General features: G+C 44.5%; 1 protein-coding gene across 5 annotated transcripts in view; it reads right to left on the minus strand.

Annotated features, from left to right (window-relative positions):
* Nucleotides 1–16,839, minus strand: part of CARD11 (caspase recruitment domain family member 11) — a 1,114,500-nt gene that overhangs the window by 118,321 nt on the left and 979,340 nt on the right. For all 5 annotated transcript variants that reach the window (XM_078664998.1, XM_078664996.1, XM_078664999.1 and 2 more), the window contains exon 14: nt 7,555–7,678. In XM_078664998.1, the coding sequence (XP_078521124.1) occupies nt 7,555–7,678 (124 nt within the window). The remainder of the gene's footprint in view (nt 1–7,554; nt 7,679–16,839) is intronic.

The raw sequence follows: 16,839 nt of genomic DNA on the forward strand, positions 1-16,839 counted from the left end.
CTTCCCAAGAAATTTTATTGTACTTAGCACAAGCTACGTCTCAATTTACATATTACCTCTGCGTCGCTTGCCCGAAGCACAAATGTTGCTATAATATAATGTATCCCACAATTTGCCCCTCAAGGATTACAAAGGCTCATATAGTACACTGATCGCCTTGCTCTCACGTGTGCCTCAGTTATCTCATTTCAAATATGCATTCATATCTTATTGACATGAGAAAGTGAGTGTTTGACCTACTGAGGCAATGAGGAGCTCGTTGGGTGCAATTATCTAAACAAAAATATTATTTTCTTCTAAAAGAATTGTTGTGGAGGCCATATTCGCAAGGGTTCTAGGATTATGAATACAACTTAACCCTATGTTTGATCTGAATCAATTGTAAACATGTATTTAATAGCAGGGACACTAGCGTTACCAGTTGATAAAGTTGTATTATCAGTAGTCAGTTCATTCCCCTACTTTTCTTATAGTCATAAGCATGATTGTTTCATGCAGCAGCATCAGCTAAAACAACTTTTCCCTCAGACCTGTGCACCTTGGGCACACTCAAATAAGGTATAGCTTAGATACTTTGATCTGTTTATTGAAGTGGCATGCACATTATTTCAAACATCTTTGCAGCCACCGACACCAGTTCATAACTTAACTTGATAAAAAAATACTCGATGATCCAATTTGTTTCCATGATTAAAATAATATTTCCACTCCTCTGGAGTTAGACCAGGGAAATAATGTTGAAATTTGCATTCTCGGCCCTGGTTTCCTTTTCCTGCTTTTTACATGAGCCATAAACTTATGTTTCTCAGGAATATGGTAATTATTTACCTTTGATCCAAGCCATTTTATCAGTTTGCTGGGCCACATTTTAATAGCGAGTTTTATGTCTAGCCTCTGTCTCACCAGCCTCGTTATTTCCATAACAGTTATAATAAACCTGCAAACATTTAGACATGCAGGGACTTTGTGTTAGACCTCTTTGTGCACTGGGCTCTTTGCTTCAACACAGAGCAAACAGCATGTGACACGTCTTGCACTGTGATTGACTGTACTTTGCCTGATCACATCTGCACAGCTGCCTGAAAAAGGATTTCCCCTTTATTTATTTTTAATTTTGTTAGTTTAGATTTTTTTTTTGCAATATTGTGCATGTTTATTTAAAAAAAAAACACATTGCTTGTATGCCAAGGCCAGGCCTATTGACTTTGCTAATGCTTGTTTTAACAGTGGAAGATCATAGTGTCTAGTGGCAAATCAGATATGTTAGTCTATCTTTTGTAAGGTTTTCAGTTGTGGCGGAAGAATGAAGGGTGGGCTTTGGGTATGGGGTGGATATAAGAAGCGGACCACGGGCCCCAGCTTGCTCCAGCGAGGAAAAGCTACAGGCCACAAGTTTGCGGAAAAAAAAGCGACTATAGGGCGACATGTCCTGGATCGATTAAATCCCTCAACATAAGGCAACAACAACATTTGAATGTACATTATTTGAATCTCAGAAACTGAGCAATCAAAGGACCATTTACAATCTGCTGTAAAGTAATTACGGGGCATATTATCAAGCCTGTGCGATCAAATTATCGTCGCTTTATCGGCAGGAAAGTGCCGATAAAGTAGCGATAACGGGCTTGATAATATGCTCTATGGAATTCCAATCGAAGCTCATGTTAAATGTGAAGGACATCTAACATGTGCTTCGATTGGAATTCCATAGAGCATATTATCAAGCCCATTATCGCCACTTTAGCGCCAGTTTCCTGCCGATAAAGAGCAGATAATTTTATCGCCCAGGCTTGATAATATGCCCCTTAATCTTTATCTTTCACTGTTTATGAAAGAAGAAATGACAAGCATAAATTTTAATCAGATAAAGTATTCGGATCATTTTATAGGAAGCGTTTCCTATTTACTGTTCCATTTCACTGCCATGAATGTGTGTGCACCGTTGAATAGAAGCTCTGCATTGAAGTTTTATGGCTTAAGACTATTTTTGCATGTTTTGAGGATAAATAGTTGAACTACGTATTTCTCAAAACAGGCCACCTCTGCTATCACGGATTTGTAATAGGCATGGAAGCTTTTACCATGGTGTTAAGTGAGGCACCGTCGAGCCTATGGTTCAGACGTGACATTGCGCCACTCGTTTGGATTGAGAACAATTCGGGCATATTTACAAGGAAACTGTCGGAGCATGACACTAAACCAGATTGCTAATGCCCCGCTCTGACAGTTTCCAAACTCAGGGATACGTAGTATTTACAACAATGCGGCGCACCCCTGCATTTCCCCCAGCGCTGGTGCTAAATTGTGCCACTTAGCGCCAATGCAGGCACCCTTGCACCATAGTGAGAGGGTGCCTGCGTAGCGGGGAATGGTTGTTCATGTGCAGGAAGGTGTCCCTTACTGCACATAAACAATCACAAATGGCAATTTGAAACTTCTGTGTGTGCTGTTTTGTGCAGCACACATAGAAGTTGCAACTCGTCATTTTTTAATGATTGTTTATGTGCAGGAAGGGACACCTTCCTGCACATGAACAATCACTAGTGGCGATTTGCTGTTTCTAAGTATGCTGCAGAATGCTGCAAACATAGAAAGAGCAAAAACAAGAAGAAATTAATAATTTCTCCTCGTTTTGCCAGGTTAAGACTAGGTTTTTCCTGATCTTAATTTTGGCGCTGACCCATATTTACGCCACCCTTGTAAATAGAGGGCAGCGTCAAAAAGCAATGGGAGTTGCGGTGAACGTCCACTGCAACACCCATTGCCCCCCCTTTCATGCTAAATGCTGCATGAAAGGGGGCCTTATTCACAAGACGGCGTTAAGCCACATTAAGTGGCTTAACGCCGCCTTGTAAATAATGTTAACGGCTTATCGCCCCCAGATTGCACAAAAAGTGACTTTCTAGTGGTGATAAGCTCTTGTACATCTGCCCCTTTGTTTTTAGGCCTGACGTTGAGTCACGTGTTGATCATTATTTTTTAAGACTCCCTCCTTCCCACACCCACCCCATGATTTGAACACTCTAGGCTGTGTTTGTGCCTCCTACCAATATGGTGTCATCAATAGAGGACTTATAGGTTTTGCACACATTAATGACAGCGGGCTGGATGGTTCAGAGGGATAATTGCTCACTGCTGTCATAAGCGGTGCAAATTGGAATTCCTCCAAAGTTAATTCAGACTTTCATCCTTCCGAGATCAATTATCTAAATACCATTACATTGTGTAATTGTAACACCACTTAGTTAAAGTGTTTAGAAATGGCGAACGAAGCACTACGTAAAACAGTTAGAATTTCTAAATTATAGTTCTAAAGATGCGATCATGCATTCTTGTTGTGCTCCATTCTGGATCAGGAAGTCAGCTGGTATTTGACCCCCTCTGCCCAAAACGATTGGGTAATACTTTCACCCTGAGGATTACTTGAGTATACCCTTGTTTATTAATTGGTACAAAATAATACTCCAGAACTTGGTCCAGTCAAATATTGCTTATTTATTCCTCAGAAAGCCAAAGAGGGGCTGATTTGGGAGTTTGCCGTACGTTGGTAAATAATAATAACCCACACTTGTAAAGCGCGAACAATCACCCATTAGGGTCTCTAGGCGCTGGGGGCCGTCGGGAAGATTAAGCAAGCTATTGCCCAGAGTCACATGGTGCTGGGTTAATCTGCCGCCGGCACGGGGATCGAACCGTGATCCCCAGATTCCGGAGTCAGTCGCCCTGGCCGCGGCGCCACACCTCTCCCTGGTAAAGGAAAGCCACACTAGCCCACAGTGTCCATGCTAATCTGGTATCCACCGTGATTCAGATCCTATTAGACGCCACCAGTTTCTCAAAAATGTATTTCTGTTACGACTTTAAAGGCATTTCCTAGACCTTTCCTAAACAAGACACTGGAAGAGGATTCTTTTGCTTTTGCCATGATGTTGGGTCCCCTGCTTTGTCATTTTATTTTTAGATGAGAAAAGTAATGCTGTTGCAGGAAGAGACCTGGACCATGCCATTGTCTACCTACTGAAGAAAGAATTTATGAAGAACTTTACCTAACCATTCCAGTAATAATTTGAATAATGCAAGTAGCATGCTATGTTCTGAGGCTTTATTTTTGGTAAACACTTAGGGGTATATTTACAAGGGGATAGCGTCACCACATCACTTTTAGCACCGTTCTGGTGGCGCTATACCCTTCTTCATATTTACAAAGTGCAGTTAAGCCAGTTTTTGTGGCTTAACGCCACCATGTAAATATGGCCCCTTTACATGCATCACTTCAAGCAAAAAATACAGTCCTTCGTGGTGTTTTCATATTTCCATGTGTGCTGCAGGGACAGGGGAAATAACAATAAAGATATTTCTCCTCATTACACCTCACTTGGGAAGGTGTAGTATTTTGCTAGATTTGGGAATGAACTAAAATCCATGAGCGGATGCATGGGCACACCAATGTTACACCCATGAAATGCCTTCCCAGTGCAAAGTATGTGCTGCCTTGAGTTACTTTGCATTAACTAAACTAAGCAAAACCACGAAAGTGGCTTCGCGAGGCTTAGTAAATGCCAAAAATAATCTTGCGTCATCGCTGCGCCATAAAAGTGGCACAGCCCTGATGCTGTTGTTTTCCAGTTTCAGCTGAAAGTACATTTTTATTTTGCGGTGTTTTATCAGTTGTTAATTATTTTTAAATGCATACCAGAAACCCTGCCCATGATTTTGAACATTTCATGTATGCACTTATGCCCCATGGCATTATGTTGTTTCAGTGAAAATGTGGCTTGATGTTTAAACCTGCATAACAAATTTCAAATGAGAAGCCCACAGTTGCATTCTGATCTGATCAGAGTTGTTTTGAGGCCACAGTTTGGTAACCTTGGAGTTCTAACAGAGGTAGTACCTTGTCTCATGCAGGCGGCATGCACCTTTGAGGCCTACTACATTCCAAGTAACAAGTCTCATTGTGGAGTAAGAGAATGATCTTAGTTAAACCAAACTAGTCCTTGGCCTATCATTGGCTTCCCCCTCTGGGGACAAGAACCTCTTTGCCCCAAGCCTTGGAAATCACACAGGACTCAGCAATACAGCTGCTTCTGTCACTGGAATGCAGAATAGCTCTCTGCAGAGTTTGTGTAGAAACTCTATCTTTCAGTGATGCAATTAATCTTCACAGCTAGTGGGACTAGTTAGTCCAAATACAATAGTGATTAACCAATTTGGAATGCATAACTTAACGCACTACCAATGTGAATTCACTCTGCCCTTCTATTGACTCTGACATCACCTTCAAAGCTAATGTTACCAAGAAAACTAAAAAAGGTTGGGATCAACAGCTCAGCTACTAAAAAGTTAAACCTTTACTGCCAGGAAGCAAACAACAAAGCCTCTTTTTTTAACTCTTTTTTTTAACTAGTAATCGCGATTACAGTGTGGTGGAGAAAGGAGGTGGGGCTTCCGACCAACTTGCAGCAATCACGCAATCACGCTGTGTGGGACATACTGGATGTAACAGGAGGGATCCTTGGCTCCGAAGGACCCATAACATCGAAAAGGACTTCATCCCCTAACTAGAGCATCTTCGTGTGTTGTTTTTACCAGTCTATATTTTATGTGTATTTGTTTATAAAAAGATATTTAACCCGTTGGCTGCGTCGAACGCTCAGCTCCAGTGCTGAACGTTCGAAAAACGAGTGGGGCAGCGTCGGCCAACGGACGTGCTCAGCACTACCAAGGTAGTGCACGCGACAACCGTTGGCCGACGGCAGCAGCCAACAGGTTAAACAAACCAGGATACCAGAGATTAAAATATGTGCAGCAAGTTAAAACTGCATTGAAAAGGCTTCCTGACTATAAGAAGAGTTGTTTCTCCATGTAAAGTAATTGTTACCTTTGTCAATGTAAATTAAGAATTAACAAATAAAGTTTGTTCAGTTAACATGAATTGGTTGTAAATGACATAATGAAACTGTATTTGACATAGAAAAGTGTTCAAGTTGCTATGACTAGGCCTCAAATCCACTTTCATTTGTTGTACTTTGCACATTGCACATGGTTTCTCGCCCCTCTGTGCAGCTCTACTTAAAAATGCGTCCTTCAGCATGATGCACAGTACACTAAATTCAAGTACTTTTACAGTCTTGTTTTTGTTGCATCTTTAAAAATAAGCTGTTCCTGTACTTGAAGTCCTGGGGGAAGTAGCAAAGCTTAGCTTTATCTGTACAAGTCCACTTTGTGCGGTTAGTGGAGGCTTTCTATATAACTTTAAATGTGCCCAAGCCTTCTTTCAGATGCATGACACAATGACTTTGAACCTTGTCTTGTGTAAGTTTGATTTGACTTGGATTATCTCTATTCTGGGGTCATATCCTTTCGGACTCACACATGGCCCCCAATCCCGAAAATGAGCATTTAAGAATAATAATTGTATATCAACAGTTTTTGGGAGAACGAATGAGAGTCAAAACATGTAATCTGTGAGGCACTAGACAGTTGTTTTCTCATGTCAGTTTTGCTGCATTGTGGTAATAAACTGGAGTTTGTAGTAATAAGTGTGTGAATGTACCTTTATTAGCGCTCTAAATAGCATGTGCTATGGAGCCATATTTATTTTAATAACCATGACGTGTATATGCATAACCATCTGCTCCAATAACATTCTTTCCCAGGTAATAGCAATATGAACAACCCGCAGAACTAAGAGGGGCAGATTTACAAGCCCCTTGTGCTGCCAGTGCGTCACTTTTTGTGACGCACAGGCAGCGCTTTTTCTGCCCCATATTTACAAGGATTTACACCCTGCGTGGCTTTTCCTGTCCTTGTAAATACAGCCACTTTGCACAAAGGGGCGTTCATTGGGTGTTGATGTGGCTGTTCCCACGCAACACCCATGGAACCAGACACATTTCCAGATTTACGAGAAATTGTAACTTTAGAAATGTGTTTGAATGCTACGCCTCCCCAGGGGACACGTAGGGAGGCGCAACGAGGAGAAATGTATTCATTTCTCCTCGTTGTTTTCCTCTTTTTTTTCCTCATTCTGCAGCACCCATAGAAAGAAGAAATTACCTCTGGTGATTGTTTATGTACTGGAAGGTCTCCCTTCCTGCACATAAACAATCCTTTAAATAAAGACGTTTTAAAAGTTCCTTCCATGTGTGCTAGTGCAGCACACATAGAAGTTGTAAAACACATTTTCTGATTGTTTATGTGCAGGAAGGGAACCCTTCCTGCACATAAACCATCATCCCAGTGACGCAGGCATCCTTGCACCATGGTGCAAGTGTGCCTGCGTGGGTGCACGGCAGCAGTTTGTGCGCCAGCCCAGAGTGAAACATCGAGATGCAATATATTGTTGTAAATATGTTGCATCCCTGTGCTTCCAAACTAACGCAGTGTGGCGCAGCACAATGACTTGCGGTACCGCGTTGTGTTAGTTTGTTGTAAATCTGCCCCTTAAAGTGCTCAACCTGCATTCTGAGATCATAAGAATGAGGCTAGGACAGAATCCTTCAGTTGACCATACCCTTATAGTTTTAAGCGTGTGGTGCATATAAGAAATACCTTTGCAGAGATAACTTCTTGACCATGAAGTTAAATTGATCAATATCAAAGCTGTCCAAGCTCTCCGACTGATGAGAAGATGAGGAAGAGTTCAGCGACGGGGGTCCGCAAGAGTAACTATCATCTAAAGAAAAAGCACAGAGAATAAATCAATAAACACTGCAAAGGGAGTGATGGTTCAATAGAAACAGAAGATCCTTATGATCAATACTATACACTGCTGATTATGGGTGGTAGGGAGCAACCACTGTCACTCAATTGGAAAGCCCCACATCATCTTCACCGCTCATGTTCTCTCTCCCAACACGGCAAAAGCCTCACACATCAAAAGGTGAGACAGCAAAGTAGAACCTCTTTTAGCAGAGCTAAAACAACTGTCTGTAGATAATCAATAAGATCAAGGTGTTCACTCATCCAAACAGCCGTCAAATACCTCCATCCCTTCTTCGCCTAAAGAAAAAAGGGACCCTTCTATAAAAAGAGTAGATGGACTATGTTAACTTCAATTCACTGCTCTCTGGTGCCCAGATTTTACTTCACTCCTCATCAATTTTAAGCCAATTAAGGCAAATTTGTGCAACTGATAATGCATCTTTTAATAACCTGTATGTATCCTACTGGTGTACAGAACCGACTGCATTTAGCCTATATCTTCCAGGTACATAGACGCGGGAGTGAGGAATAGTATATCGATGCATACTTATAAATACTTACCCTCATGATGTTCTTGTGATCCATAATCTGGACATGATATTTTGGCAGGATATTATTAAGCAAGATATCCTGACATACAACCACTCGACCTGTGCTAACAACCTGAAACTGGCCTACTCCACTCTCTACTCAAACACCAGTAGGAAGCACTTAAGAATCCCAGATGAATTTGGGTGATTCAGGGCTAGAAGCTCGACATTGTCCACCCAGGCTATGTGAGCATGCTCTAATGGGGCACTTTCAAAATCAAAGATTACATTTGTTTTCTAATAAGATCTGTAAAGGCTGCCTTTCCAATTGGTATTACAAGTTGATGCAGCCCATTTTTCATAATTTTGGACTATATTTCATGAAAGGTTTTTGTCTATCGCTGTAATATCATGTAGAAGAATTTGAGGTTTTTTTTTTAGCAATTTCTATCGGATTATGAGAACAATTCAGCAAATTAGAAGAACATTAACTTGGGTCATGAATTTTGTGAAAATGTGGAGAGGTGTGGCGCGGCGGCCAGGGTGGCTGACTCCAGAGCATGGGGCTCACGGTTCGATCCCCAGCTGCAGCTCAGCTCAGCATCATGTGACTCTGGACAATAGCTCACTTAATCTCCCCGACAACTCAAAGCACCTTGAAACCCTTAAGTGGGTGATATGTTTGCACTTTACAACTAAGAATTATTATTATTATTAAAATGTGGAGTTGGATCACAAGGGAAACCATGACAGTCAGAATGTGTGTCCCTATGCAGAGATGAGGTTGGAGAACAGATGCAAATAGCCTCATTATATTCTTTCTAGCCAGAAACACCTGCCCTTCACCAATGTGTGCCCCCACTTTGGGCAGGGTCCATAAATTCAGTGCAGGCAATTAACAGCACTTAACACCCTGAGCAGAATAGAAATACAGCTTAAGGATCAGAGTCAACAGGGCTAGGATATTCAGTTAATTTCTGGCACAGATTCTCTACCAGATAAAAGTAGAATAGCAAAGACTTTCCTGAAATTACCTGCACCTGAAATGAAGTTGGGTGTCACAGAACATTTCCCAAGTAAGCAGCCGAAGAAGTGCTCTATTTTAGCAAGGTCAACCTGACACCTGCTAGCCCACTGGCTCAAGTGTGAGGATGCCTCATTAAATCACATTTGTTGTGCAGTCATCAGAACTAGATCGGCGCCATCATCGCCCATTACAACCGAGGCACGTCTGCTGACTCAGCATTCCCTTGGAAGCTTCCTATGACCTGTGCTCTTGACAGATTTATCGAGAATGAGATTCTTAAACAAGATCAGTAATTCAAAATCCATTGGTGCTGTAATGGGGTATTGGTTTTAGTAAAGTGTTCTTCAATTTCATTAACACCTTGTCAAGGTGATGTCCTTTCACATTCAGGGAAAATAGGCAGATTTCATTCAGCAGAGAATTTGCTATCGGGCATGGAAACAGGTGTAAGCACCAATGCGAAATGAGGCTGTGCATTTAGTGCCCACAAAGGGCGCGGGTATGAAGGAACATGATACTAAAGTACTTCACCACAGGCTAAGCAATATAGCAATGCATGCCATCGTTCCATTCGTCCTTGGCTTCTCTGCTGAGACTGTCAACAACTGTGCTATTTCAGCTGGGAGGGAGATGATTGTTTGCAGACTGGGGTCAACAAATAACTTGGAAGTGTTCTGAGTTAGCCTATATTAAATAGAAAGGCTTCCAGCAAAATATGTCGGTAGGGCCTGATTCACAAAGGTATCTTACACTTTGGAGTAAGTTTACACTTCTGAGTAAGTTTACTGCTCTTTGGTATTCAGAAACTGCACGTCTGGAGTAACTTGCACTTTTGTAGTGAGTCCAGCAATACACAAATCCAATCACTTGTGCTGCAATACCCTCCCATAGAAAATAATAGAGGTAGAAACTTGCTACATAAAGGGCAGAGGTCCACACCCAAAGGGGGCATAGAGGGGCCAGTGGAGTAAACCATGCCAAGGCCCAGAATGTGGTGGGTCTGGAAGGGACAGACAAAGAGGCCAGAAATGGCACCCCTACCCAGAACGAGGGGAGGGCATGGGGTAAAGAGGTTCCAAAATGTACGGAAAGGGCAAGAAACCTGCCAGCCAATGGCAGGGTGGAGCGGGATTCAAAATTACCCCTGAGGGTTACGTGAAGCCCATTCAAGGTGCCCCCGTGTCTGGAGTCCCTCACTGTTGGAGTGAGTGGCATGGTGACAAGAAGAAAGAGGAAACTCGAACAAGGCAGGCCAAGCCCAGAGCTGCACATCTGGAGCACCGGACAGAGCAAGCAGGTAAGGGGGTGGGAGCACGCTGCAGAGGTGCAAGAAAGCTATCGATAGGAAGGAGGCCAAGGAGCCTAGGACAGCTGCCTTGATGGCGATACCTGGTACAAGCAAGAGAAACAAAACTGCAAAAAGTGAGCAGATAAGTGCGATTATACAGTCATGGTCGATATCGTTTGTGCCACTGCTGTTCTCCAATTCTGGGGAGGCAGACACAAGTGGAGGGAGCAGGGCCATGGGTTTGCAGGAACGGGAACTGATTTAGGGGGCCAGGCAAGCGCAGCAAGCACACCCCTGCAGGACCCACTCAGAAGGCGACCCACACCTGTCCTATTAGAAACACCAACCACAAGCAATACAACCTCTGCCCCCACTAAAGCATGTGAAGCACGCAGGAGTGGCTGGTGCAGGTAAGCGTGGTGGGATGAGGGCGGGGCGGGGAGTCCAAAGACAAAGATGTGGGAAAATAAAAATGTTTGGCATACCGGGTCATCATTGTGAGGAAATGCGGTGTGTTCAAAGGCATTGACATGTTTGCCTAGGATTCTCGGAAATTACTTAATTCTGATGGTGAAAGAGTGCGTAAACCAGGCGCGGCATGTAGTAGTGCACAAGGAGCCAGAGGCAGTGTGCTGGCATCACTGGGCCCTCCCTACATGTGCATGAATCATGCCATTCAGTTTTTGGCAGCCAGACATCTTCTCTAGTATCTTGATGGGCAATCAGCTTAGAGAGACTAATAGGCATCACCCAGGGACATTCTAGACAGGTCACCCAGAAGCCTAAAATTGCAACTGTGCTATACATATGATAAAATGACAATACATATTACAACGTTGAGGACACAAGGAAAAAAGAGAACCGTTCCATAGTAAAAAGGTGAAGAATATGACCAATTTAGTTGTGCATCCTACCTCACTGCTCCACTGCATAAGCAAAGTGTAAATGCTACACATACGCTTGAAAGAAATCCGGAGCAGCAAGCACATGACTCAGTTGCACTTGCTAGGACATTGCAACCAATGAACTACTGGCAAGTCTTTTCCCAGTCAATGGAAAGCTATTGTTGTAGTTACTGATGGCCCAATAAACCAATAAAGATGGAGAATTCCCCTAGCCAGTTCCATGCTAAGACTAAGAGATCCTCCCACTAATCCAAGTTTATCTCGCTCTCCCACCACTGATAGAATCTAGTTTCTCTTGCGTGATTGATTGTGACCAAGGGGGTGTGTGCCCTGTGCTCGGGGGTTTCTCGCCCTGTGACGGGACTAAAGCCACTTGTTAAACTGTAGTACGTAATAACGGTAGTGTGCCTGTAAACTCTGCTCTGTCAGCGGTTGGTGAGGTTTTTGCCAAACTCCGTACTCTAAGCAGAGCATGGAGTGGCAACACTCTGCTAACTTCACAGGCGAAGAGGAGTTTACCTCCCACCGTTACTTAATATTCCGGGGGGGGCAGTAAATGATGGGATCAACCCAGAAGATTGCACAGTAGAGTATGCCTCATTGGATGACGCAATCGATCTAGTGCACGCACCAAGGTGGGGGTTCTTGATTGCAAAGACGGACATTGAATCTGCGTTCAGGCTCAATATGGTGTGCCCAGAAAGCTACCACCTTCGGGGTTTCATGTTTAAGGGGAAAGATATTTTAACAAGGCCCTCCCTATGGGGTGCTACATATTATGCGTATACTTTGAACGATTCAGTACATTCTTAGAATGCACACTTCAAAAGAGGAACCCTGAAGAGGGCAAGCTCCATTACCTGGACGATTTGGGTAGGCTGAGGGGTGGAGTGGAGAAGTCTGCTATACCTCTTCCAGCGGCTATCGGACAAGCTGAGTGTCCCACTGGCCGCACACAAAACACTGGGGTTGGCAACACAGATGGTTTTCCTGGGCATAGAGATAAATTCCACTGCCAGCACATGACGAATTCTGGAGGACAAGGTTTAGGACATATCAAGAGGGATTAAGGCGCTGGTAGGCAAATATAAAGCTATGCTGTGGGAGCTACAAGAGCTCATAGGAAGGTTGAATTTTGCAGCAAGGGTGATCCCAGTGGGCAGACCATTTGCCAGGCACCTCACCCAACTGACTAGGGGGTTACAGAAGAAGCACCACCATACAAGATTAGGGTCCGGGGCAAAGCAGGACCTTTAAACCTGGTTGACCTTCCTAGAAAGATTACAATGGTGTGCTCATATAGAAGGAAGGTTGGGTGTCAGACAGGCAAATCTCACTGTACATGGACGCATCAGGCAGGTTTGATGTTGGGGAAATCTTTAGGGACAGCTGGTGCACCAAGAAGTGGCCCCAGGAATGTGCACAATGAGACTAACCAGGAACATAACATTCCTATAGCTATTCCCCATAATAGTGGCACTGACATTATGGCAGGGGCTAAAAGACATGAAGCTGATGCTATGGTCGGATAACCAGGCTGTGGTACACACAACCATCAGTGGGGCAGCCATGTGCCTGTGGGTGCTTAACCCCTTCGACGCTCATGACGAGCTGGGCTCGTCATGCAGTAGCCTCCCAGCACGCTCATGACGAGCCCAGCTCGTCATGAATGCTCTATATCCCCCATACCCCCAGCACAGCAGGGGAATGTGCTGAGCGGCGAAGGTGTTAAGGTACATGGTAAAGCTACAGTTAACAATCAACCTGGAGTTGAAGGTGAGGCATTTCCAGGTGGCCAATATTTCTCAAGCAGATGGGCTCTCTCATTTCCAGATGGACAAATTCAGGAGGCTGTCCCCAATGGCAGAGTGAGCAATCACCCCGTTCCCAGACAAGCTCTGGTGCCTTGCAATAGTGACCTGTCTTAGTTGATAGAGCACACTGTAGCCTCCGAAATAGCACAGTGGTATGCAACATACGCAAAAACAATGCAGAGGATCACCGGGCTAGAATCTTTCGTGGACCCCAGAAGAACTGCAGGGGCAGCAGAACTGTTTGTGAGATGGGCTTTTGTACAGAAAAAGACAAAATCATGGCCTCAGGCCCCCCCCCCTTGGAACAAGGGCACATGTCTTTTCAAAGATTGCCACTGGGGAGGAACCCACTGGTTCTCATTACCTTAGTGCAGCGTTGAAAGGTTGGCAGTGACCAGAAGTTAAAAGGCAAGAAAAAATGCTGCCCAGTGAATTCAACACACTAGCATGACTGGTAGGGGTCATGGCTGCAACTTGTGCAGATACCTTCGAACTTACACTATTTAAATCTGCATTTACATTGGAATTTCTTCGGGGCATTCAGGGTTAGCGAGCTGGTAGCCCCATTCAAATACCAGGCACGGGAGTTCTGCCTTCAGGCGCAGGACATGCAGCTAGGCATGGGGCAAGTTGAGATACTACTGAGGAGGTCTGAGACAGACCAGCAAACCAGGGGGACGTGGATAAAGCTTCAGTGCCTGTCCAACCAGAGCCTAGCCCAGTACGCTAGATGCGTGAGTACTGGGCAATACGCCCTGCAAGGGAAGGCCCATTTTTCAGACACAACAATGGAGAATACTTGAGCAAATTCCAATTCTGGGAACTGCTGAAGAAGGCGGTGGGCAAGGGAGGGCTGCCAGCTAAAAGTTCGGCACACCTTCCTTCCGCATTGGGGCAGCGACGACAGCAGCATGTCTGGGTGTCCCAATAGAGAGCATCAAGGGGCTAGAGAGTTGGCGTTCCATGTCATACAAGAGCTATGTAATGATCCCACAAGATGGAGGCTCTTAACACACACCTCCCTTCCACCCCCCACCTAGGTGCCCGGAACCAACAAAAATTCAAGGGACAGTGGAGCAGCAAAACAAGCTGACATTGTTTGTCTTAGCAGGAGCCAAGCACACAATGGTGTTGGTTGTTGGACAGTTGTTTTTCAGAGGACCCAAGCCTGGTGGAGACATGGGGGGGTGCCAACCTCCCCGGGCTGGACAGGTAGTATATTATGAGTTGCCTGGAATGCTTTGGGACCAGCAGGGGGCTATATTTGGAGAAGCTGCACAAAGAATGTGGCGCATCAGAAGAAACCTAACAATGGGTGCCAGATTATTCAGCAGCACCAGTCTAATATGGTCAGAAATTATTCCCAGGCAAAGATGGAGGGGAGTCTGGTCAACCAGGGCCCTGGGCAAATCCTGCAAAAAGCTAAACATAGTAGTTGCCATGTTCTGCAGTGCTAATGGGTGGGAAACCATCAGGCAAGCCTGATTAACCTGAGGCACCCCGAAAACTTTAGCAGCAATGGGGTGCACCTCTCAGATGTCAGAACAGAGGCTGTCTGGGCCAACCTATAGGCTGCTACGGCACTGGTGGGTGCAATTGACAGCAACATAATGTGTTGGAGGAGCTATCCAAGGACGTAGGCCCACAGACAGCGTGGGAGTAAAGGAGCTAAAAGGAGATGAGCTTAAGGAGGATTTGAAAGGCCACACCCGACCTTGGCAGGATCCTTACCTTGGGATGCCTTAGGGCAGGGTAAGGCAGTCAAAGATGGGGGGTACACGAAAAACTGCACTTACACCCCAGGCCCACCGGACGGCAGACCACACCACGCAGGTGAAGGTAGCAAGTTAAGTCTAAAAGAGGCTGTGGCATTACCCCCAACACTGAAGACAAACTCCAACTCAAAGACTACACTCATATGAGTAAACGACAAAATTATTTATGGCATGATTTATGACTGCATGACAAGCCAGCAATAATCCTTCCTACCTGATTTATGACATAAGTTATGTTGACATGACTAGCTTTATGGCATGATTTATGCTGATGCTTAAATATTGATGACAAAATGTCAGTGATTGATTTATGATATGCAGGCAGGCTGAATTATTTATGACCCCAAATAAAGTTTATGTGGGGCTTATGTTGTTAATCCAGGGGAACAATAAAGCTGTGGCCAATTACTTCCAGGAAGCTTGTTTCCGGTCCAGGGAAGGCATGGCTTGGCAGTTCGGGCTGGACTGTTCCCATGAGGCACAGGGTCAGACTGATTTGCATATAGCCATGTCTGAACTGGGGTGGCAAAGTGGGCTAAAGAACGGTGATGGATCAAACCCAGATCTTTTGACTGGGTGTGAGTGTTTGATTGGTTCAGATGCTCCATCCATCACCAATTACTTCCAAACGCATTCAAAGAAGGGTGTAGTGTTTGTGGGAGTGGCCGCGTGCGAGGTTTAGGGTAAGTCACTACAAATGTGCAGTTTGTGAATACATAAAAGTAGCAAACTTACTCAAAAGTTCAAAACCAACTAAACTGACCCCACATTCAGGAAAACAGAGCAAAGGCATTTTGCCAACTTTCAATCAAAAATATGTCTAGTTTAAGAGCATTAAAGCGAAACAGGTAATGAATTCCATAAGCGTATGACACAGGGTAGCTTCTTCCCTCCAATTATCCTTCCCAGCTGTGACAAGTGGCAGGTCTGAGCACTCGTTTTGTGTGTGGAAATGAGCTGTAAAGACTGACATCTCAAGGCCGGAGACCGCCATGAGGTGTCAGTCATTGGAAGTACAGGTGCAGGTCTCCTTGGAGGGCGCCACGTGCATCGGATTTCAGCTGAGGTGGCGGGGTTCAGGTCTGAGGAGCTCTGCTTCACAGCCCGTCCCTGTCACATCAGAGCCCCGTCACCTCAGATGGCGCAGCCGTCTAACGGGAGGGCTTGAGGGCAGCAGGCATGAGTCAACCATCGCTGCTGTGCCCCTGGGACCCGGCCTGACCCGAGCATTATACAGGAGCACTGACACGCTTTCATCCGCTTGGCTTCACCCTCCGGTGACGCGCTAAGCGGGACTTCCGGTAATGAGTCCTACGCGAACTGCCTTTTGGGACGTCTGAGGAAACTCACCGCTGTCACCCTTCACTCTCTTTTAAATCTGTTTTTACATTAGCGCCCTCAAGGGAAAGGGTAAAAAGAGCAGAAATAGAATACTGGAAAGAAATATACCGAACACTACTTCTTTAAAAAAAAAAAAATCCACGTCCCTCTTTCGCCACTAAAGGATTACATACATTTAGCTATAGGTGCACCAAGACTGACTGTACCTCTGGAGCCCTAGGGACCTGAGAATATTTAAAGAAACATACATTAGACAGGCAAAAAGGGATTGCCACACATCTTTTTCTTTCTTTCATATGCTTCCAACGGGACTGTTTTCCATAATGTATTATTCAGTGAATTAAACCTTGGGAAAAGTTAATTTAAACAGATAAAGAACCTGCACAATTCTTTTTTTGATACATTATAACTGCAGTTAGCAAACCCACTGCTAGCATGCAATATGTGTCAGC

The sequence above is a fragment of the Lissotriton helveticus genome, chromosome 10 (genome assembly GCF_964261635.1).
Source record: "Lissotriton helveticus chromosome 10, aLisHel1.1, whole genome shotgun sequence".
In the NCBI taxonomy this organism is placed as follows: Eukaryota; Metazoa; Chordata; class Amphibia; order Caudata; family Salamandridae; genus Lissotriton; species Lissotriton helveticus.